The 26,011-nt window shown below is 34.6% G+C and overlaps 1 protein-coding gene across 1 annotated transcript in view; it reads left to right on the top strand.

The window, feature by feature from the left end:
* Window positions 1–26,011, top strand: part of Spt6 (transcription elongation factor Spt6) — a 651,062-nt gene that overhangs the window by 433,419 nt on the left and 191,632 nt on the right. Inside the window, exons 28-30 of the mRNA XM_090401053.1 lie at window positions 1,324–1,451; window positions 17,653–17,818; window positions 23,868–24,057. Coding sequence (XP_090257179.1) covers window positions 1,324–1,451; window positions 17,653–17,818; window positions 23,868–24,057 — 484 coding nt within the window. The remainder of the gene's footprint in view (window positions 1–1,323; window positions 1,452–17,652; window positions 17,819–23,867; window positions 24,058–26,011) is intronic.

Genomic DNA, 26,011 nt, shown 5'->3' with positions numbered 1-26,011 from the left:
TCAAAACGTGCATAATTTGGTTAAAAATATAAATCCAGATGTTGAAATTTCATAAACAGCTGTTTATGGAATGGATTACAGATAGAACCGAAAGTGAATTCGAAATCAAATCGGATGCTGAAATTATAAATATAATGTTGCAGAATGAATTAGAAGATCATGATGATGACAATAAAGAACTCAAAGAAAAAAAAGTAAAACATGAAGAGGCAGTTGACAGTTTTAATATGTGTATAGAATGGGCTAAGCAGAATGATACGCTATTCCACAAAATTTCATTGCTAATGCAGCTTCGAGAAGAAGCATTCGAAAAAAGTTCAACTTCCAAGAAGCAAAAGAAAATCAGTGAGTTTTTTACAAAGAAATAAAAAAACTTTTTTTTCTGTGTTATTTTGTGAAACTTTTTTTGTGTTGTGTACAAGAAAGTGATATTTTTTACGCAAATTAAGTTATGTACTGAACTATGCAATTTTATTAAATCAGAATCCTTAAAATACAGGTACATAACAAATTAAATTATTTCCTAAAATAAACTTGTGTACTGTATTTTTTTTTTGTTTTACATTACAGTACAGTAGCCTTTTTCTATCAGTTAATTTATTTACAGAATTAAATTGATGTGCCATTAGAATCTGATTATTTTTGTCTTAAAGGCTGTTATTGTTGTCTCTCGGAGGAAAACTCGCTAATCCAAACAAGTACGGTTTTTATTAGTTCAGATTAGCGAGATACCACTGTAATTACATATAAGAAACCATGTAACTCCGGATTCACATAAATCAGGGTATTCCTGTACTTCAATATAAAAAAAAAAAACAAATTCAGGAAAAAAGACCAGGTCATCCAAAAGAGACTTGTTAATAGCATCTGTAAGGCTGGAGCAGCCATTATAGTCTACATCCTTAAAGAAGTGAATCATGGTAATGTTGAATAATGCATAAAAACTTATTGCTATTGATTTGGTTTGTTTTTAGTGAAATTTAGTATTTGAGACCTTCTTTAAGATTTATGGGTACAAGAATTTTTTAATTTTACATTCAGCTTTTTTTGTAAAGTTGAAATTCCATTGTAAAAAATTATTATCACTAATAACAGTTTTGTATACAAAACAGTAGTATCTTCCTAAAGTCATTATTGAAATAGCAGTAAACTTTAATGGTACGAGATTTAGTTGTTTATCACCTTGCAGATTCAGTTATTCTATCCTAATGTCTTAATGACTGCTTTTTGAAATATAATACATTAATATTACTGTAAATTTTAAGTAATTCTGCTGTTAATTTCAGCATTCTTAGGTTATATTTTATGAAATTTCTTTCTTAGACGCTGAAACAGACACATCACAGATTAGAAAGTAGAACTCAGTTAGTTACTGTGTGTCACATGGGACCAAAGGTTTTTATTAACTGTGCAGGTTTCATCAAAATTGATACTAGTTCTCTAGGTGATAGGTAAGTTATGTTTCTTTAAGTATAGTTAGCCAAGATATATTTTCCTTGTTTGTTTATTTTGATATGAGCATGAACTAAAACTAATAATTGTATTCCCAGAGCAGCTAACTTGTGTATGTGCTCCATCTCTTTTATGAATACACTTGATAAACAGGCAACAGTCATTTCATACACTTTATCTGAATTGTTTATATGCTTGGTAAAAGTGAGCTGTTAAACTTCAATTTAGGTTGTGGGCAAAGAATGCATTGAAGAGCTGAAAATTTAGTTCTCTCTTAATTTTGTGGCATACAGATTTAAAATTGCATTATATTTAAATGAGTCAGTCCTCCATGTCTAATCAAGATGCCACTCCTTTGCATTTACTGAAGATGTTGTCTTCTGTATTAAAGCATTTGCCCAATAAAATTTGTAAAACATTAGTACCAATGGACTAGAGTTTTTTTTATTATTATTTTTATATATACATATATATTTTTGCATTTCTATTTATTTATTTTTTTACATAATCATGGAAACCCTGCTATATCTAGAGACCAAATGTATAGGCTCTTTTGTTGAGAAGCAAGATTTGAAACCACAAATTTTGGTTGACGAACAGGCATGCCACTCACTTCAAAAACCAAATCTGCAATTTAGTTTAATAACTGAATAAGAACCTGCTGCATTGTAATAGCGAAGTTGTGTTTATTTTCTGTATCATTGTATTTTTGAATTGTGTGATGGAAGCAGGTATATGTACTCACATGACTATATTCATAATAAATGCCATTATTATGTACCATAAAGGTGTTAAAAGCATACTTTAATACTTTTATTACAACATTTCAGATATAATCGCATCACTAGAATCATTGAAAAGTGGACAAGTTATTCTTTTAATCAGGTTCTTTAGCCAAAATGCCACCATATATGTATTTCTTACGGTGAATTCAGTTTTGAACTTCAGAACTGAATTCTTTTCTTAGTTTAAATTACATTTCAGTTGAAAACATGTGTTGACAAATGTAATGCCTATCAAAAAATACTAATGAATCTGTGAGTTTGAGAAGCCTTAAAATCGGTACTGTTTTTAAAACATAGCAAATGTTCATATAGAAAAGGGGAAGGATTAATGTAAAGGTGAGTTCAGTTTATTTCAGTGGGATCACGTTCTGACATAATACATGAAGTTTACAATGTAATTAATTTAAACTGTGACCTAGTAGAGAAATTTCCACTCTATGGAATTTCTTAATTGTTGCTTCACAATGATTTTTAATGTCAAACTTCATAGTGATAATTGTAGTATTCAAAAAAGAATGAATGGAAAAATGAGTGGTGAGTATTGCTTATCAGCAGAGATTTAGAACTATGAGACTGATAGGTTAAATTTCTAGTTGGTGGGTTGGAGGGGGGTGAGAAAGTGTTTTACTTTATAAGCATGGAAGCTATATATTTGATGGTGTGACTATGGAAGAATCGGTGATAATAGACAGAAAATGAAAATTATCATTAATGGGAAAATTTTAATATGGTAGGACTTTGATTTTGAAAATGAATAGATGATAATATGGCATGTTGTAAATTTTGGAAGAATTTCATAGTTATCTGAAGCAGCATACACTTGAACTCACTAATTGGATCTTCGATATCATAACAACATCAGAGGAATTATTGATGGATTATATTATATAAAGAATGTATAGATGAACTGATACCAATACTGATTTTCCCATTCAGTTGTTTCAGACCATATGTGACTTTGTAGGCATTGCCCAAAAGTATTCCTGGTGAGATTTTTACGGGATAGTTTGCCATTGCTTTCCCCCAACCCTTCTATTTTATCCGGGCTGAGGACCAGCATATGGCTGGGATATATTCATGACTGTAATCCATGTGTTCATTGGGCCAGTTTGCCTGCTCTGGGGGATGAAAAACCAAAGTTTCTGGGTGAAAAAAAACCCTACCTCCGTATGAGACCAGCTAACTCACCTTTGGTTGAAAGAGACCAGATAAAGGTTCCTTGTGTCAATGACGGGAATCGAACTCGGGTCTTTCCGACCAAAGGGCTTCGTCTATACTGGCTGAGCTATGGAGGCTCTAGGATATTCTGCTTAATTTAAAATGTAGATAGGATTAACCACTGTATGATATGCAATAGCTTAGTTTCTAAAATGAATTGGCTGCTGCAAGCCATTGAGCTTAACATGAAAGAGAAGATAGGATATATATATATATATATATATATATATATATATAACTTTGAAAGATGGTTAAATTAAACAACCAGTGACAAAAACAGTGGTAGTGATTTCAGTATTTTCATTGATAGAAATAGTAAAACTAGATTCTAAGTTAAATAAGAAGATGGAAAACATACATGTTAATGTGTACACACGCACACAACATATGCATTTATATCCCTGTCAAAGATTTCATGGTGGGGATGGGGACTTCAAATGGAATTGTAACTTCCTAATATTTGATTTTCAATCAACAGTACTTTTTTTTTTTTTATTTTGGCGACTTTTTTTATTAAGCAGGAGTAGATGATATTCGACCAGAAATGCTGAAGTATGGTGGTATAAGAGTCTTACAGTGGCTGCACTGCATAGTTCAGAAAGCCTGGACAGAGGGACGAATTCCCGATGATTGGAGTAGAGCTCTCATAGTACCCATATATAAAAAGGGAAATAAAACTGAATGTGAGAATTACAGAGGTATTTCCCTACTGAGTGTTCCTGGCAAGATCTATGCAAGTATACTTGAGAAACGGTTGAGAAGAATTGTGGAAGACAAGCTTGGTGAAGAACAAGCTGGATTCAGGCCAAATAGAGGCTGTCAGGATCAGATCTTCACTTTACGACAAATAGTCGAGAAAGCATGGGAATATAACAAAGATCTGTATTTAAGTTTTGTCGATTTGGAAAAGGCATATGACAAGGTGCCAAGAGAGAAGCTATTCAATACGCTGCAGTTATATGGTGTCAATGGGGCATTATATCAAGCAATACTTAGTCTTTATTTGAGTTGTGAGTCAGCAGTTAGAATTGAAGGAAGTACAGGAAGATGGTTTAATGTTAAATCTGGTGTGAGACAAGGATGTACATTATCCCCTCTGTTATTCATTATCTATATGGATCACATTATGAAGGAATGTGGTATTAAACCTGATATCAAAATTGGAGATGTTAATGTCAGCTCTTTGCTTTATGCGGATGATGTTATACTTCTAAATAAATCCGCTACAAGTCTGCAAGAGTCTTTGACTAAATTGAATAGCTGTTGTAATAGATATGGTATGAAGGTCAGCAATAAAAAGACAAAGACAATGAAAATAGGCAGAATCATTGAAAATGTCAAACTGTGTTGTGAATGGAGAACCTGTGGAACAAGTAAAACATTTCAGCTACTTAGGCACAATTTTTACTGAAGATGGTAAACTAAATATAGAAATAGACAACAGAATCAGCAAAGCTGGTATCGTGGGAAGTCAACTGAATGAATTCATATGGAATAAGAAAGAAATTAGTCGGAACACTAAATTAGCTGTATACATATACAAGACTGTGTTCAAACCAATTTTAACTTATGGATCTGAGAGCTGGGTCAGAAGTAAAACACTTGACCAAAGACTAGAGACCGCAGATATGAGAGTCCTGAGAAAGATTCGAGGCGTGAACAGATGGCATCAATGGCAATATCATATTAAAAATGAGGATATTAGGAAAGAACTTGACATTGTCAGCATCCAGGAATGTGTTAGCAGAGCTAATCTCAGATGGTATGGTCACTTAAATAGAATGGGAGAGGAAAGATTAGCAAAACAAGTGTTCTCTGCCAGGTTGGCAGGAAAACGACCCAGAGGAAGACCAAGATATAGGTGGATTGATACGGTACAAAGTGCCTTAGACGATAGAAATATAAGATCTGATAATGTTGGAGTCTTGACAAGTAACAGACTGATTTGGAGGGAAATTGTAGATAGGAAGTTAGTAGTGATGTAATTTTTTCATGTAGTACTGTCATATCCTGTACACCCCTTGAGGGTACATGGCAGGAATTTGATGATGATGATGATGATGAACAGTACTTCTAATGGTTTAGTTTTATATTCAATGTCTATTCCTTCAAGCACTTCACTAAACACAATATACTGGTCATTTTACTATGGAAGTGACTAGCATTGTAATGAAAACTTGGGCAATTAATATATCTACATCAGTCATATTGAGTAATCCATGTATTAGATTGTCAGGACAAAATTGACACTAGAAAATATTTCTCGTGGAATATACATTTGCCATTATCCTCTGTTCACCTCCCTGAATCATGAAATCTTTAAGCTATGGAGTTGTCATTATTGTAACCTTGACAGTCTTCCACCACAAAACATTTTGAGGACATTATTATTATTAGGATTGACCTCCAGAGCGTCAGAGACTCATCGAGGGAGTCAGTACTACACACACACACCATTTATCATACTTATTCTTGAATTCATTCACACTTCTTGCACTCACAACATCCAAAGGCAATCCATTCCAATCATGCACCACCCTCTGATGAAAAATCTAACCCTCCACTTTTCTTGATGGCCTTCATTCTCAGCTTCCAAGGATGTCCTCTCATCTTTTCCCCACCCCTCCCTCCCATAAATTGAAAATTTTCCATCAATTGAAACCCTTTCAGACATTTGTAAGTCTTAATCATATCACCCCTCCTTCTCTGGTTTCCTAGTGTCTGCAGTCTACAAATTCTCAATTTGTCTTCATAATCAGTATTCCACAATCCTGATATCATTTTTAGCACTCTCCTTTGTACTCTCTCCAGTATATCAGAATCACAATGGAAACCAGGAGACCAGACCTGCGCACAGTAGTCCAAGTGAGGTCTTATCAAGGCATTGTAAAGAGGCAAAATAATATCCTTATTTCTTCTAACCTAATCCCACCAATATAATACAACATTGGATATTTAATCATGCTGAAGTGAATGACTACATTTACTTACATTGAACTGACACCCATTTTCCCATGCCCACAATTCCAGCCTATTCAAAATCATTCTGCAAGTACTACATATCAGCAGCATTCCTGATTACCCTACTTATCTTTGCATCATCAGCAAATAGTGTATGTCACTTGTCAAATCCTTCCCAATATCATTAATGTACAGATTGAATAACGATGAGCCAAGCACTAATCCTTGTGGTACACCAATTTTTTTTAAATTTTTTTTTTTTTAATCTTTGTACTGGTTATGGGCAGTGCTACTCTTACATCATGTCCAGACATTTCATCCAGACTTGATATAAGCCTAAGCCTTTACGAGTGTTTTACCCTATGCCTGTTCTAGTTATGATTGTAGTCATTCTCTGGTGTCAATGCCATGCCACCACTGTGCCCTGTAGGGCCCTCAAGGAAAAAACTTTTATATCCTTCTGCGTAAGCCCAAGCTGTTTTAAGTCCTTATAACTATCTGCACTCTATACACCATGTAAAGAGATGGTGGCACTGGTAAACCTCGGAATTGCCCCATGCTCCTCCCATATCTTACTAACTAGATCTTGGTTATTTTTATAATAATTTACTTTATTATTATGGCTAGTGGGTACCCTTTTCCCACTACGTGGGCATCAACTACCCAAACGTCACCATCTCTTTTAATCACTAAGTCTGGCTTACGCATACCTGCACTCTATACACCATGGTCCTATAATGTGGTTCCACTGCAGTTTCCCAACCTTTGTTCTTAAAGCGGTTGTTCAGAATGGAGACCACTGCATCATGCCTCCTCGCGCAGACTCCATGTGTGCAAAAGCAACACTGGGCTATATGAGACAATGTCTCACTGTAGTGGCAACCAGCCCTACATTTGGAGTTGTCACTACCCCATCGAGCTGTGTGGGCATTGATCCTCGTCCTGATAAGGTCAATATATACTCAAACCCAGGGAGGAGTCTGGTGCCATTCCTTACCCAGTCATGCTGGGGAGGCACCAGATATGACTCTTAAAGGAGCACCATCTACAGAACAGTGCAAGAGAGATGCGCATCTCTTGTGTTCTGCAGGTGCTGACTTGATTGAAGTACCTTGATAATGGGACCAGCCTTTAGCCCGCCTAAAGTCTTCTTGTATTAATGCACTATAGATAGCCTCTCTGCAGATGGGGGAAAAAGATAGTTCTAACTGCACGATTCTTGACAGCCGCAGGCGTGGGATCAGCCATCTAAGTGATGGAACCCCAAGCCCACCATCATTCACCCTCGCATGGAAATATGCAGTAGGAGTGTAAGTCAGAGCCATGATCTCACGACTGAACAAATAGCCCTGTCCATTCGGGACAGTACCGAGATATATGTCCTACCAAGCATTAACTTATGGTAAAAGCAAGATAGGAGATAGTAGGAAAGGAGAAACAGTCTTTGCTGGGGGGGGGGGGGGGGGGCTTGAGAGGAGCTTTCCTCAAAGAAGCGATCCCAGCTTCTTGGATAGAAGGAACAGAAGACCTTTCCTTTGGGGTGAACATGATACCGAGGTATCTCCACTCTTCTAGGATGGTCAAAGCATGAAAAGTTTTCCCTGCACACGGCCTCCTGTGCAGGGAAAACTCTATAGTCTCAACCTTAAGCTTCTTGTCACGACCAGAGGGGGGACAAGAGCTTAAGAGCAGGACCTTCTCTACATTAATAGAAAGGCCTCGAATAGAGAAGAAGTCAACTGCCCGGTTAAGGAGTTCCTGCAAGCCTCTCTTAGTAGAGGCTACAAGAATAAGATCGTCCGCAAAGACCATAGCATTAAAGGAAGAAGTGCCTAGAGAGTAGCCTATATAGCTACTTCAACCTTGCAGACTCAGATCCCCCCGTATACCACTTTTTGATATCTGTCAGTCAGTCATCCTCTTATCCATGCTAATATTCTATAATCCAAATCCATATTCTTCAATTTATGCAACAGTCTACCATGCTGTATTCTGTCAAAAGTCTTAGCAAAATCCAAAAGTATCATGGTGTATCCATTCCCCTTTCAAGTTCAAGGTAACATTGTTATAGAATGTGAGCAAGTTGCTAAAACATGATCTTCCCTTAGTAAACCCATTTCTGAATGCAGGCCTTAGCCAATTTTTCCAAAATCTTCACCACCACTCTTGAGATGCTAATTGGTCGATAGTTGGATACGTTGGTCTTTGCACCACCCTTGTACAATGGAATTACCATACATTCCTTCTATTCCTGCAGAATCTTCCCTGTTCTGTGACTCATATTAAACTTCCTGGTCAAGGGAATGGCCAGTTCAGCTGAACACTGTTTTAGCCATGCTGATATTCCATCAGTTCCAATTGCTGAATTCTTATTCAATTTGTGCAACAGCTCTAATACCTTGGGCCTCATACACCTGCTTTTCTTCATCTAGTGAAGAGATAACAGTGAACTCAATATTGTGTTCACCAGGTTGATAGCTTTTAACAAAATGGGCACTCATTTACTGAACAATCTCTTCTGCATCTGTAACCTCAGGCAATCTGGATTTAAACAATTTATTCTTTCATATTCATTCTTTCTTTTACTTGCAGTATATCAACAGAATTCTTGTGGGTTGTTTTTAGCACGCAGAGTCGGTTTCTTTTCATACTCAGATTTTGCTATCCGTACAACGGTTGTGACTATTCTAGCCTGCTGTTTATGAAGTTCATAACGGATGTCATCCTTTTGCAAACTGTATTCCTTCCACATCGTCCTTTTCTTAAGAATATCTTGCTTAATAAGATTACATATCCATTTGACTCCTACTCTATTTATTCTTCGAACTCTCGGCACACACATTCTGATATCACATCATTTAAGTGTTCTTTAAATACTTCCCATACACTGTCGATATTCTTTCCATCCAGTAACCGATCCCATTCCAGTGACCACTGAACTCCATATACTCATCAGTTGGTCATTTCCTGTTAAAATATTAGATTTTTATTTATTCTTTAATTTACTTTATTGTATACTTTTATTCGTAATCTCTACAATATTGTTTCTTTAACTTGACTTAACTTATAAAACTTAACAGTCGTAATCTCGTCGTTGCGCTTGAAGTAGACTATTATATATATTCCTTTCGTCTATCAATTTAACCCCCCTCCCCACTCTCAAGGTCGTGACCATGCTACTTCACATGTATGTATTTTAGAATTTGGGAATTGCCTCTGGCTGGAGCCAATTATTTGTCTAAATGGCTGGCTTTTTCTTGCACTAATCTCTAAAAATTTATTTGTAATTATGACTTGTATATTTATTTGTAATTGTGACTGAGGAATTGTATATTTTTCCTATACATGCAAAAAAAATGCCCAGCACAACACAGACATATCTCTAATATTCAAGCCAAGCAACGTTTAAATCTACTATTCGTCAGTCGTGGCTACTTTACTCTTAAGGTCACACAGGTTCTGTCTTTTTATGAGAAGTGCATTGGTCAGGCAGAATCAGGCAAGTTATTTGACAAACAAAACAATTTATTCATGCTAAATCAAGATACATAAAGGTAGCACTACGCATACTAAATTAATCCAACTCAAATTCACTAACTAAAATGACATGGAAATAATATAAAATTCTCATGTCTGGTTCTCCACTTGGTTAATTGAACAATTCTCTCTTAAGCTTAATGACTAATGTAATAAATACACTCGCACATAATTCAAACATGAGAGCAGACTTACACACTTTACATTAATTTAACTCAGACTATAATTATTATTAGGCTTAACTAAAATTTTCACATACTATTCCTTCTTCAATACATAACAATATCTAATTCCTTATAACTCTGCAAACTACTTCACAATAAATTTTACAAAAACAGGCTTTCCATCTTTACTACTGTTCTTTAAGCTAACAAGCAAAAAAAATTCAGCAATCCTTGCTATAAATTTCACATCTAGGAAAGTCCTAAACAAAAGTCTTACTTGCTACTTTGTCATCCAGTTCATTACACAGGATCCTAGAAATCGTTGACACCTTCTACTTTCCGGTGAATTTCACAAATGGGCACTTTTTACAATATCGATGATACTTCACACCAGAGATCGCCAAGGAATTTAGCTGTTGGAACTCTAGAATATGCCATCACTGCTATTACGAAACCTCTATCATCGGCTGGTGGGACGTGGATCCCAGTCCTTGGAATGGCAGGATACATCTGGAAACTCCTCTCAGCGAGAGCAGGAACAGAAAACCGGAACAGTAAGCCTAGCTTCCGAAAAAGCCTCTTTTCCCTTGATTCTTTCCCCTTTTATTCTGCTCACCCAACCTTGGAACTCTTACAGATTCAATCTCCCAGATTTTCTTGGAGGGGTCTTCTCAGCCACCTGGTGGTTGCTGAGTCAAGTTGGGATCCCCCTTACATCGTTGGCCTTCGCAAGTTGCGATAGCCTCATATCTTACATTTTTAATCCCATTTGTGTTATTCTTTGTCTGTACAATTTCTTATTACAATTTATTCTAACATTTTTTTTTTAGGTTTATTACAGAAAAATTGAGTTAAATATTAATCAAATTACCAGTATATTAAATGAATTTTATTTCCCAAGTAAAATCGGTATAGAAGAAATTTTATTCTAAAATCCTTTGTAGTTCAGCATGTAACCTTTTCTGAATGGAACATTCATAAACTTAGTCACTTCCCAAGTGAGTACCGTATGATCACTGTCACCAACTGGAGGCAGAATAGTTACATCTTGAAACTGAAATGCCCTCTGACACTAGAATAAAATCTAACACTCTTTGCTCTTGAGTTCCTTCTGTCACTTCAAACTCATTGCCACACAAAATACTATTAGGAGTAGTATTAAGTCATCTGATATCATTAGCAGCACACACACCCTCCTCTCTATCCTTCCTAAAAATACTGTACCCTTGGCACTTGACACCAGTTAATAGGTCTGATTCTGATAGCCAGGTCTCACAAACTTAGTCACTTCCCAAGTGAGTACCGCATGATCACTGTCACCAACCGGAGGCAGAATAGTTACATCTTTAACTGAAACGTAAACTGAGGTCGCAACATATTGACTAAGGCAAGAAACTCTGTCCCTTTGTTTCTGATACTCTTAGCATTCGCATACAGACATAATAATCTACCTGTTTGTTCTTTTGTATTGTCTTGTCTGCAGTCTGCCTGATACAGTTGGACAACTTTGCAGATCTCTATCCTCTAATGCCTTACACATGTAGACATCTATTTGATGGGCCTGAACTGGATGAACACAAACCCGAAATCGTTCTCTCCTCGTCAACATTTCCATGACAAAGCCCATTTGCATCATTAACACGGTTATATAACATTGTCGCTCTTGCACTCGCATTCACACCATTCCTCCCTTTATAATTTAGTTTCCCTGACTCTCTGTTTTAGGTCTCATACCAGTTATTAGTTTTTCCTAGACTCCTAATACCAAATGCATTCAGGTGTAGGCCGTCCCTCTTATGCAAATTCAGTCTTCCCTCAAACTCATTCCACACATCCAGAAACTTGCATCCATTCCTTCACACCCTATGCTTCAAATCATTTGAATTCATAGCCCTTCTTCTTAATTCATTTTTATCATAGTGAGGTAAAATACTCATGATTTTCAATTTCTTACTCTTTACTCTCGCTTCTTCTAATAATCCTTTCATGTCCTCTCTCATACTGAATTTATCGCCAGTTAAGTCATTTGTACCTACTAAAACTACGATTTCATTTACTTTTCTTTTCTGTTTTTGAATTGCTTGCATGATATTTTTAATTTTTGTTCCAGGAAACTCGATATTATTATTATTATTATTATTATTTGAAACCTCCAGGGAGTCCAAAGACTCATCGAGGGAGAGTGTGCCAACAGCATCGAGCGATTGGTCCCCTTCCAACTCATCTGTAGCATGTTTTATTATAGAGTCACCATACCAAATAACTTCCTTCTTTTTACTAACAACGTCACTTACCTGATTTCCATTATTTCCTGACTTACCTATTTCCTTGCTTTGTTGTTTCATATTTCCTGTTCATTTTTCTTTTTCGCCCTATGCTCATTTAAACTTCTCTCAACTTTTTGCAATTCCTCATCGTTTCTCTGATGATCTGCTTCAACTTCACTATTTTGGTGGTTAATTCATTTTCATTAACCTCCTCCATCTCCATGTGTACAATAACCTCGTGAATAGCGCTAACCTTCTTGTTCTCACCTGCAGTGCATTTTTTAGCATTACATTTTTTGCCCTTTTTTTGATGCCATTTTAAACTTATACTAAATAAATATCTACAGTAGTATACTACAAAACGCTAATTTTCTAAGGGGAAAACACAATAAAAACAGACAAAAATCATCGAATGTACAGGAACACTAAATTTGCCAACCAACCACTGTGTATCCTCGAACCAGGGACATCTTCATGTTGCTGCTAATAGATGCTCAAATTTTATAGGCATCTGTAGTCTCTAGATAATATGAAACTACAAACATAAGAGTTTTTTTCTCAGAAATCATTGTGACAGAAACATAACAAACAACCATGAGAAAACCATGATCATTTTAAACATTAAAAAATTTAAAAAAAAATTAAATCATGAAATACCTGGACCACTGCTTTTCAGTTTGTTCATCAATGATATAGGAAAGGATTTGAGAGGAAGTGTTCACTTGTTTGCTGATGATGCAAAGTTGGGTAGAGCAATTGTGAGTGCACAGGATGTCAAAATTTTACAGCATGATTTGGATAGTTTGGAAGACTGGGCTAGGAAAAATGGATGTCAATTTAATGTGGCAAAGTGTAAAGTTATAAGATTAAGTGTAACAGGCAGAATCATTGAAAATGTCAACTGTGTTGTGGATGGGGAACCTGTGGAACAAGTAAAACATTTCAGCTATTTAGGCACGATTTTTACTGAAGATAGTAAATTAAATATAGAAATAGACAACAGAATCAGCAAAGCTGGTATGGTGGGAAGTCAACTGAATCTTGTATACACTAAATTAGCTGTATACAAGACAGTGTTCAAACCAGTTTTAACTTATGGATCTGAGAGCTGGGTCAGAAGTAAAACACTTGACCAAAGACTAGAGACCACAGATATGAGAGTCCTGAGAAAGATTATAGGCGTGAACAGATGGCATCAATGGCAATATCATATTAAAAACGAGGATATTAGGAAAGAACTTGACATGTCAGCATCCAGGAATGCGTTAGCAGAGCTAATCTCAGGTGGTATGGTCACTTAAACAGAATGGGCGAGGAAAGATTAGCAAAACAAGTGCTCACTACCAGGTTGGCAGCAAAACGACCCAGAGGAAGACCAAGATATAGGTGGATTGATACGGTACAAAGTGCCTTAGACGATAGAAATATAAGATCTGTTAATGTTGGAGTCTTGACAAGTAACAGACTGATTTGGAGTAAAATTGTAGATAGGAAGTTAATAATGATGTAAATTTTTCATGTAGTACTATCATATCCTGTACACCCCTTGAGGGTACATGGCAGGAATTTGATGATGATGATGAAGTGTAAGGTTATGTACTTTGGGGTATTAAGAATAGCAGCAGTATATCGCATTGGTAGAACCGTACTCCAGGAGATTGATGAGGCCAGGGATTTGGGAGTGTTGGTGGATAGGGAATTGAAGTTTAGGGGGCACATAGCAAAAGTGACTAAATCAGCTCATCAAATCACTTGTCTTCTTCTGAAAAATACTTTAACATGCAGAGATAAACAAGTTATTGTTCCTCTGTATCGAGCCTCGATAAGACCCCATCTGGACTACTCTGCCCAGTTATGGGCACCAGGGTTTCTTCATGATGGGGAGGAAGTGGAGAGGATCCAGAGACGAGTGACCAAGATGATAGCAGGTCTGTGGAATGAACCTTATGAGAATAGGTTGAAGATTTGTGGGTTGCAGAGATTGGACGATAGGCGGAGGGGTGATATGATTGAGACATTCAAATTACTGAAGGGTTTCTATAAGATTGATCCAGAAGATATTTTTGAAAATATGACTTGTGGTGGGAGGACTAGGGTCCATGCATGGAAGCTGGGCAAGAGCGTGGTTGACAAGGGTGTTAGAGCTAGGTTTTTTACTTGGATAGTGGTGAATGAGTGGAATAAGCTTCCAGAGTCTGTTGTGGGTGCTACGACCGTGAATGAGTTCAAGGCAAGGTATGATAGATACTGTGTCAATGTCGAATAGTTGTTCTTGACATGATGTTAGGGCCTCCCTCGATGAGTCTGTCGACTCCTTGGAGTTGCCCGGAACAATAATAATAAAAAAATAAATAATAATTAATGCTATATCAAGAAGTGGTGCCGTCGATCCAATTCTCGTCTGTCCAAGACATGCTAAGTTCTCTAATTAGAGGTTTTAGGCAATTAATGCAGCCTGCTTGCCATTCTTCTGCTGTGTTCGTGGTGCCTGTATGCCTGTTTTGAATGACGATAAAATCCCCAAGTTTCCAGGAGAAAGACCCTCCTCTGTATAAGACAACTAACTCACCATTTACAGGGTTCAAACCTGGGTCTTTCCAACTTGTCTGTACCAACTGAGTTATGGAGGCTCCCAGGAACTGATATGATCATAAATCTCTGCAGATATGTAATCTTTTTACAGTGCTTATTCTGTAAGTTGAAGGTATGAATAACTATTCTCTAACTTCTTGGTATAACTTTAATTGCAAAACATCAATAATAATTTACCCTCTGTAATTTAATTTAATTACAAGTTTCAAGTTCAATCGATTTTTATTGAATGAAATAGCATGAAAAGAAAGAAAGTGTGTCATATAGGGTTTCTGTCATGAGAAAAACAATTCATATAGTAAAATGAATATTGTATCATACATTATAGACAATGATTAAAATTTTATTATGAATTAATGAAACTATTTCACTACGGCAGTATATATATGTTATTTTATATGATAGTTTTTGTTTCTTTTAAATATAATACAATCACATGACTATAAACCAAGTGCGATGAAACAGACATGTAATACACATTTTTATAACACCTTACTGCTTCGTGTTGGTTCATTCACAGAATTACATTGATTCTCAAACCTCTTATACTGTTTATCACATTTTGATATATCTGATTTCATGCCCTATAGTCACTCAAGTATCTCATAGAATTTTGGGAGTTTCTGCTAAATGTGGGAAGGTCGCAGCAGCCTTTCCACATAGAATTAGTAAGATGATCACAAACTTGTTTGTCCATGGTTGGATTCAAACCCACAACTTGTTAGTTGGAAAGCAGGTATGCTATACATTTTGCTAACCAGGTGACAGCAATCAGTGGATTTTCATGCTGTAATGTGTGATTTTTTTTTTTAAATCACATTTAATAATTTGTTGGTGTGATAAAAATTATTTTAAGTCATCTTAATGCTATAATTTTAATATTTTCACTTTGAGGAAACAGTGCAGTGCAGGTTGACAAAATTAGGACATTTGGATCTTTGTCTGTCACAATTTGAATTGCTTCATCTTCTCGTTGTTGCATGTTAACTGTAACATGTAGTGTGCTCTGAAGATGCTAGTTTGAAATTCAGCAAAATATAAGCCAGTTAATAAACTTTTTTATCATTTAAAAAAAAGAAAAAAAATTTAATGTTTGGTGTTGTAATCCCATTAAAATAAGTTATACTTTCAGCACCTAATCTTGTCTACTAGTGGACAAATGAAATATTTTGAGCATGTACATGAATCACATTTTAAAAGAAGTACTGAGGAATGTGTGGAACCTTCAAATAGCTCAAAAAGAATTAAGGTTGATCAGTCAATTTTAAATTTTTTGTAAAACAAGAAAATTAACTGAGATTGTGTGTAGATTGGCAGCAGATGTAATCTTAATTCGAACAGTTGTCAATAGTTCTTTTATACATGAATTAGTTTCAAAGAATTGTCAAATATCTTAAAGTTAACTTTGAACATTCTATTAATGTAAAAAAGAAAAACATATTAAAAATTAAAGAATTAACAGAATCAGGTAACAGTTTTAGTTTGGATGAGTGAACCAGTATTGGAAATAAAAGATATTTCAGAATTGATTTTCATTCAGATGATGCAAAAATGTTTAATTAAGGATTAGATCATATACCCAGAAAATGTTCATCAATTGATATTCAAAATGATAAGTATGTTATTTTCGACCACAAAGCTAATGTAATTAAAATAACTGAACACTGGGTTTATTGTAAATGTATTAATTAAGTTAAATTTAAAAAAAAATCAGCTAACACCTTTTTGTTCCCATATAGGGAGTAGGCGAGACCGTTTTTAAGCCTTATCTAACTTTTGGAGACTGAGTGGGCAGTTCAATCTCCACTGGTAGCCAATCAGAGATATCTGGCCGAAGGCTATCACTAATTAATCGGCACACAGTGAAGAAGGCAGCTAGTAAGTGCTGCCATCTGGTGGTCCCTAACCCTATCACAGTATATTTAATGTCTGAAAATAGTGTGGGGGTCGACAGCCGATTTTCTTGAGTTTACGGGACAAAAAAAACCGAGTTTCTAGGAAGAAAAACCCACTAGCTCATGCCAGAGATCGACTAACTCTGGAACCGGTTGAGAAAAGGCTTAGAAAAAGTTCCTCTAGTCGGCGACTAGGTTCGAATGCCTTTCGTTGTGTGATCAAGATCTGTAGAGTACAAACGCCACTTCTACTGAGCTACACAGGCCTTCCCTTTAAAAATTATCTTAAATGTATTTAAGATAAATTTTATAAATGAAATTGTATAGTGGACAAATGAAATATTTTGAGCATGTACATGAATCACATTTTAAAAGAAGTACTGAGGAATGTGTGGAACCCTCCAGGAACAGAAAAATTGTAGTCTAGAACCCCTAGTATTAAAAAACCCTCACAAAACAAAACTGCAAAATACTGAAATGTGTTGCTGAATAGAAATTGTGTTATGTGGCATTTTGTTATATTGAATAATTTCCCTTGAATTAAAATAAATAGATACTCTGTAATAATCTGAGATATACATATGAAGAAAAAAATGATTGGTGTATGTTACTTTTATTTGGTAAGGGAAACTGTTTGTCATTGCTCTGAACTTATCCACATTGTGATAAAATTTCAACAATTTGAATTTCATTCCATGAAAATTATTATTTGGTTTGTTTGGTTGTCTGTTATTCTGTCTTGTTTCATAATTGTAAAGATTGTGTTCAATTTTTATTTTAGCACAGATGCTTATGTTGAAGTGCTTGATGGATCTCGCGTTCATCCTGAAGCTTATGAATGGGCACGAAAAATGGCAGTGGATGCTTTAGAATATGATGACACTTCAGAAGATATCAATCCAGCTGGTGCTCTTGAAGAAATTTTGGAAAATCCAGAAAAGTTAAAAGTATGTTGTCTTAATGCATTTATATATTACACATACACACTCTTGCACATACTAAAAAGGAGTAAAAAAAAAAAAAAACAGAGCTTTTTTATATTCTTGGTGTGAAAGAGTGCCTGAAGATTTGTAATAATAGTAATCATGAAATAGCCAAATTAAAATAGTTCCTCCTCCTCCCCCCTTGTATAATTATAAACACATAAATTCATAACATCATACTTAAATAATTCTACATTTATTTTTTTTACCTCATCTTTATTAATTTCTCTTCCCTTCCTGAAAGACAGTATTTGGCTGAGTGGTTATCGTATCTGCTCTCCAGCCAAGAGGCTGCAGGTTCGAATCCCTCCAGGGGCATAGATGTTTGTAATTTTCCTACTAACCATTTACCATATGTACTGCTGTAACCTGCATCCTTGCATAATATGATCTTTGAGCTATAAAAATCATAAATAACTAACTATCCCTCCCCAGTATGTGCGGGTTGATTGTTGGCTGTTGTAATGGCACAGTTGTTAATGACTTGTATGCATTAGTTGCTTGTCTGTATTAATGGCCCCCTTGGACTGGCATACATATTAGAATGATGTGCAAGTGGTTTTTGTCAAGGGGAAACTGTGTTTTTATTGCTTATCCACATTGTGAAAACAATGTGGATAATCAATAAAAACAGTTGCATTAAAATACATGAGATTGCATCAATCCCAAAGATTCTGAGTATATATTCAGATTCACTCTCTTCAAGCAGTAAGCATGTGAAACTCATACTTCATCTGCATGTCTGTAACCAACAAAACAGAAATATAGGTTGAGAAAGAAGCATAAAATCTATTCCTTAAGACAACCCTTGTCTATACTATAGCTTTGGAAAAGCAGGATGTAGTAAATTTTAGTTAAATCAAAATCTCAAGAGATGGTTATCATCTTTGAAGGACGTAAACATTTTCATACTTTACTCATGTCTATCTAGACTGAAATAGTCTCCCCTCCTCCCCCTTGGTATAATTATAAACACAAATTCAGTAAAAAAAAAAAGCAGGCTGAAAATCCCAGAAAAGGGGGTATTTCATCAAAATGTCAAGTGACCTACAATTTTCTCAAACCCATGTTTGTATAGAAATCACTGCTTACAGTTTGATTAAAAAGGTCTCCTCCAAAAAATCATTGTTGCACAATTCATGGTAATGCAGTGTCAATAGATCATATAGAATTCTGGACTACTTGCAGGCATGCTGTTTTTTTTTCCCTTGGAATGGGAAACAGTCATACATTGATGATATAATACATATAGTTTAAGGATTTGATTCTTTAGAAAAACTTGTGACATTAAGATTATAATATGTAGACATGTTTACACAAGAATATTATATATTAATTTGCCAAATATTTCAATCTGAAAATAACAGACTATCTTCAGTGGCTACATAGGAACAGTTTTTTAACAAGGTGGAATACCAACAATTGATAATTCAAAAGTAGAACGAGGCGCATGATGTTATATCGCTAAGTACTAAAGAGAGGAAAACATTTTTTATCAGAGTAATGATTAAATTAAAAATATTAATTCACAAATTCATATAATAATCTTAATTTATAAATAATATACTAATGTAAGAATTAAAATCTAAATTTAAAAAAAAAATTATATATTAATGTGTTATCCTGATTAAACTTTCCCATATTTTTGATAACTTGATGTTGTCAGCATCCAGGAATGCGTTAGCAGAGCTAATCTCAGGTGGTATGGTCACTTAAACAGAATGGGCGAGGAAAGATTAGCAAAACAAGTGTTCTCTGCCAGGTTGGCAGGAAAACAACCCAGAGGAAGACCAAGATATAGGGGAATTGATATGGTACAAAGTACCTTAGACGATAGAAATATAAGATCTGATAATGTTGGAGTCTTGACAAGTAACAGACCGATTTGGAGGAAAATTGTAGATAGGAAGTTAGTAATGATGTAAATTTTTCATGTGGTACTATCATATCCTGTAAACCCCTTGAGGGTACATGGCAGGAATTTGATGATGATGATGATATTTTTGATAAAGATATACAGTCATTTTGATTCAAGTTGGGGCATTGAAGTAAACCCTCGGCACTTTCTTTAAATAAACGTTCAAATTTATAGCAACATCTGTGTAGGAGGCGAGTCTTGGACCAGAGGATGTTGTGGCTTGTCTCTATTCCATGCTGAGCCAGTCCAGACTTATCAGATTTGTCGTGCTGAATGTATGATTGGTGTTCCTGAATTCTTTTTTCTGTAGAGCATCCTGTTTGTCCAAAGTAGGACAGATTGCAGTTACAAGGAATTTGATACACACTAGGTAGAGACATAGTTGAACGTTTATCTTTAGAAGAGGGGAAATAGGTGGATATTTTGTTAATAGGTATATAAGTGGCTGTTAAATCATATTTCTTCAGAATTCTTGAAAGTGGTTCTGAAATCCTGGAAATATAAGGAATTGGAACTGGACGTATTGAATCTGTGTTGTTTTGGATTGGTTATTTGGATTGATCATTAAGTATTCTACTATATATTTTGTAGCATGTATTCAATAAACTAATACCTCTGTAATTAGCAGGTTTTGTTTTATCACCTTTTTTTTAAATATCGGTATTACTATATTGTATTCTATTCTATTGGTATTTGTCCATTTGTATATATTTTATTTAAAAATTTTAATACTCTTAGATGAAATTTTTTTCCAGCAAATTTATACAGTTCAGAGTTTATTCTATCTTTTGCTGATTTACCATTTTTTATTTTATTTAGGTTGTCCTTTAATTCTTTCATTGTTATTATTTATATCATTTAAAGTATTTTGTAAGTTTGTGGTGTAATTTTTTTTTTTATGCCAGTATTATCCATCCAAAGATCTCTAAAGTAATCCAAGAATTCTTTTACGTCAATTTCACAATTTATATTTGCAGTTTCTTTTATATCTGCATTCATGTGTTTTAATATTTTATATGCATTGGGTCTTATTTTATATATGTCATTTTCTAGATATACAAATTTTTCCCTGGTTTCTCTTTTGACTATTGCTCATCTTTTTAATATTCAATTTCATCTTCTTGTTTTTTTGCTACTTAACCATCTTTCAAAACTCAGCTTTTTATTTTCAATTATTGTTTCTATTTATTTTCCCATATATGTAATTTTTTATTTATATGATATTTTTTGTGTGTTCCTAGACTTTCATATGCTGCTGATGCAATAATTTCTTTTATATTATTCCATTCTTTCACAATGTCTTCATTTTCTTGTATTTTTTCTAACTAGTTATTAGCCCTCTGTTGGTATAAATTTCTTATACTTTGTAATTAGATTTTGTTTCTCTGGTTTGTTTAATTTTTTTGTATTTTTTGTAACCAGTTTGGTGAAAACCTTAGTTTTGCCTTTATTAAATAGTGATCTGTGTCAATTTCTAGCCCTCTTCTAACTTTAACATCTAGGAAGAGGTTTGCTGCTTTTTCATTTGCTATAAAGTAGTGTATTATTGATTTTTATTCTCTTGCACACCATGTATATTTATGTATATTTTTATGTTTGTAAAATGTATTCATTATTTTGAAATTTTTCCATTTTTGTTTACTGTTGGTTCTCCAAATTTTTGTATATTATTGTTAATTACTTTCATTCCTATTCTGGCATTAAGATCTCTGGCTATAGCATGATTATATGGTCTGTTTTATTTAATTTTTCATATATTCCTTGTAACTCTTTGTAAAAGTAATCATTTTCTTCTTCTTTTCCTTCTTCAGGGGCACACTCCAACAACTGTTACATTTTTTTTTTATTTAATTTTAATGGCACTTCTAATATTCTTTCATTCCAGTATACATAATGAATTATTTTTGCTTTAATTGATTTATGGATCCAAATCATTGCACCAGCTTTTGCTTGTATTTGTTTGTCCACTCCACTATATACAATATTGTCATTAGCTGTTTCTTTTGTTCCTTTAAGTTTCTGTAAGAATTGCAATTTCTATATTTTTGTCATTTAAAATTTTATCTAATTCTTCTTTATGTGCTATGCTTCTAATGTTCCACTTAGCATATTTCACCACATTTTTAAAGGAATCACAAAAGGAATATGTGGATAAGAAATTAATCCAAAGTCTCTGACATCATAGGAAAAGTAAAATATGTGAAGTGGTAGTTGGCTGGGCATATTGCTCGAAGACAAGATTAATGATGGACAAAATAATTACTGGATTGGATTCCACAAGAGGAAGAACAACCATGACACTGACCTAAATCACATTGAACTGATGATCATCAGATTTGCAGGAGTGACATGGGAAAGGAGAACCATGAACAGATAGTTTTGGAGTCATCTTGCACGTATAGTGCAAGTAATATCATGTGCTTTTGTTAAATTGTTCTTCTTTTTAGAGTTTTCCTATAATTGTATTGATAGTGGCTATGAAACAGCCAAAAATTTTTAATTTTAATTTAAATTTTTCTTATATTTAAAAATAATTAATTAAATGAATTTATTGTAATTTATTTTGAATATCTATTAATGCAGATGGAGCTATTCTCCTGCAGCCTATAGTGCACATAATATCACATGCTTCAATTAAATTGTTGTTCTTGTGAAAAGTGAAACATGTGAAGCAGTATGAGTTTTCCTCTGCAGTATGCAATGCAGTATGAGTTTTCCTATAATTGTATTGACAATGGCTATGAAACTTAGCCAAAAATTTTACAAATAAAAATATTAAGCATAAGTGATTCTAGTATTAATATTTTATGATGTAATCTTCATAAAGTTTTTCTTCCACAATTTTTTTAGCTACTTCCCTAGTATTCTTGCATAAATCATAGTATACTCAGCAGTGAAATTCCTCTGTAACTTATAATGTAACTTTTATTAATGGGTACTATGAGAGATCTATTCCTCTCATCTGGAATTACCACCTCAAATTCCTGAGGGGGGTGTACAGGATATGATAGTACTACAAGAAAAACTTACATCATTACTAACTTCCTATCTACAATTTTCCTCCAAATCAATCTGTTACCTGCCAAGACTCTATCAGATCTTATATTTCTATCTTCTAAGGCACTTTTTACTGTATCAATTCACCTATATCTTGGTCTTCCTTTGGGTCTTTTTCCTGCCAACCTGGAAAAAACACTTTTGCTAATCTTTCCTCTCCCATTCTATTTAAGTAATCGTATTGCCGATATTAACTCTGTTAACATATTCCTGGATGCTAACAATTCCTGTTCAAATTATTTATAGGAAGGCATAAAATGAACTTAACTGTATAGTACTATCAGAGTATCATGTGTACACCTTAAAGATGAAATTGATTTATGAACAAAAGGTTGACTGCAACCTTCTGGCCAAGATGAAATTCTTAGGATGTACTAATCATCTGTATTACAAATTTTTTCTGGGAAATTTACTTCATACATTCTCCTCATAACCCCCCCCCCTCCTCCTCCTCCTCCTCCTCCATACAAGTTGGTTTATTTTTGCTGGAATTTTCAGGGCCTTGAGCAATGTATGGAACTATTATATTCCAAATTTGGTCAAATGCAGCTGAACAACCTCTTTCTGATGAGGAAAAGAACGCAGTATAATTTTTGCTATTTTTAAATTTCTCTGGTTCTATTAACTGAAATTTCAAATTGTGTGTGTGTGTGTGTTCAGTTCCTTTGCTAATAAAAATTGTTAATCAGTAATTATTTTGCATGAAATAATTTATATTAGGTCAAATTTGGAACTTAAGAATTCTTTTAATAAGAGTGGTCAGTTATTCTAATGTCTTTAAATAAGGAAATGTGAAAATGATGATGCAGTGTATCTTATTTCATATTAGTCATTTTATTCTGCTGCTTTCCTTCAGTGGTAGTAGTAGTAGCTTGTTAATGCTTAAAGAGTCAAATGTAGGCACTTTCCCATATAAATGCAATAGAAGTTTGTGGAATTTTATAGAAATGAAAGATTGATCATATTCTTATTCTTAGTATTGATTATATTTAACCCTTCCTTATTTCATTATTATTGTGATTGTGTTTAATTCTGTAGGATTTGGATCTAGATGCATTTGCAGATGAGTTGGAACGACAGGGATTTGGCAACAAAAGTATCACATTGTATGACATCAGAGCAGAGCTGAATCACAGATATAAAGATCTTCGTACACCATATAGAGTACCTAATGCTGAAGAAACATTCAACATGCTTACCAAAGAAACACCACAGACATTTTATATTGGTATGTTATATAAACTCACTGTTTTGATTATTGATAAATATTATTCTTTCAGTTTGCAGGCCATTCAGACATGTTCATCTTAAGAATGACTAGTGAACTGTTATTCGATCTGCAAAGATTACATTGTTTTATGGGTGTGTCTGGTTTGATCTCTGATGCAGGACACTAGAGTGTGCAGAGGATTTCAAATTAGAAGTGATCACCACCATTTAATCTAGAGCTGGATAAAATTGAATTTCATATTGAAAAGAAAAACATTAAGAAACATTTTAAAAAAGTTTTAAAGGCGAATAAAAGTTGAGTAGCTCTCAGATGTGAACTATAAATTAAAATATATAAACATTATTCAAGAAAAAATAAAAGAGTTTGAGAACAGGAACCAAACCTTGGAGATTCAGTGGCAAGCCTTGGAAAAAACCCTGATTGATTCAGACAGGGAGGCATGTGGTAAGGTTGTCTACAAGAATAGAAAAATCAGAACTCCATGGCGGAGATGGAAAAATCAGAACTCCTCTTTAACTTCCTGTGGACACAGGAAGTTAAAGAGGCAGTGAAGAAAAAGAAGAAAGCATATCCAGGGTTCTTGGCAAATAAGTCACCTTGTGCTCTTAGAGAATACAGAGACAAGTGTAAGAAAGATAAACACTGTGTAAAAGTAGCTAAACAAAAGTCATGGGAAAATTTTAGTAAGAACATGGAAAATAAATATCAAGAGGTGGCAAGATATTCTGGAAGTTGTTGAAAAAGCTCAGAAATGGAGGAAAGAGTGTTGTAAAAGGAGTTCATCATCATCAAATTCCAGCCATGTACCCTCAAGGGGTGTACAGGATATGATAGTACTACATGAAAAAAACTACATCATTGTTAACTTCCTATCTACAATTTTCCTCCAAATCAGTTTATTATTTGTCAAGACTCCAACATTATCAGATCTTATATTTCTATCGTCTAAGGCACTTTGTACCGTATCAATTCACCTATATCTTGGTTTTCCTCTGGGTCATTTTGCTGCCAACCTAGCAGAGAACACTTGTTTTGCTAATCTTTCCTCGCAGATTCTGTTTAAGTGACCATACCACCTGAGATTAGCTCTGCTAACACATTCCTGAATGGTGACAATGTCAAGTTCTTTCCTAATATCCTCGTTTTTAATATGTTATTGCCATTGATGCCATCTGTTCACGCCTATTATCTTTCTCAGGACTCTCATATCTGCGGTCTCTAGTCTTTGGTCAAGTGTTTTACTTCTGACCCAGCTCTCAGATCCATAAGTTAAAACTGGTTTGAACACTGTCTTATATACAGCTAATTTAGTGTTCCAACTAATTTCTCTCTTATTCCATATGAATTTATTCAATTGACTTCCCACCACAATAGAAATAGAGAAATAGACAACAGAATCAGCAAAGCTGATTCTGTTGTCTATTTCTATATTTAATTTACCATCTTCAGTAAAAATCATGCCTAAGTAGCTGAAATGTTTTACTTGTTCCACAGGTTCTCCATTCACAACACAGTTGACATTTTCAATGATTCTGCCTGTTTTCATTGTCTTTGTCTTTTTATTGCTGACCTTCATACCATATCTTTTACAACAGTTATTCAATTTAGTCAGAGAATCTTGCAGACTTGTAGCGGATTTATTTAGAAGTATAACATCATCCGCATAAAGCAAAGAGCTGACATTAACATCTCCAATTTTGATATCATGTTTAATACCACTTTCCTTCATAATGTGATCCATATAGATAATGAATAACAGAGGGGATAATGTACATCCTTGTCTCACACCAGATTTAACATTAAACCATCTTCCTGTACTTCCTTCAATTCTAACTGCTGACTTACAGCTCAAATAAAGACTAAGTCTAGCTCGATATATTGCCCCGTTGACACCATATAACTGCAGCGTATTGAATAGCTTCTCTCTTGGCACCTTGTCATATGCCTTTTC

This window comes from Typopeltis vanoorti, chromosome 11, assembly GCF_054136105.1.
Source record: "Typopeltis vanoorti isolate ZY-2024b chromosome 11, IOZ_Tvanoo_1.0, whole genome shotgun sequence".
NCBI lineage: Eukaryota > Metazoa > Arthropoda > Arachnida > Uropygi > Thelyphonidae > Typopeltis > Typopeltis vanoorti.
The sequence above is the reverse complement of the archived record's forward strand: the minus strand, read 5'-3'. Positions and strand labels throughout refer to the sequence as shown.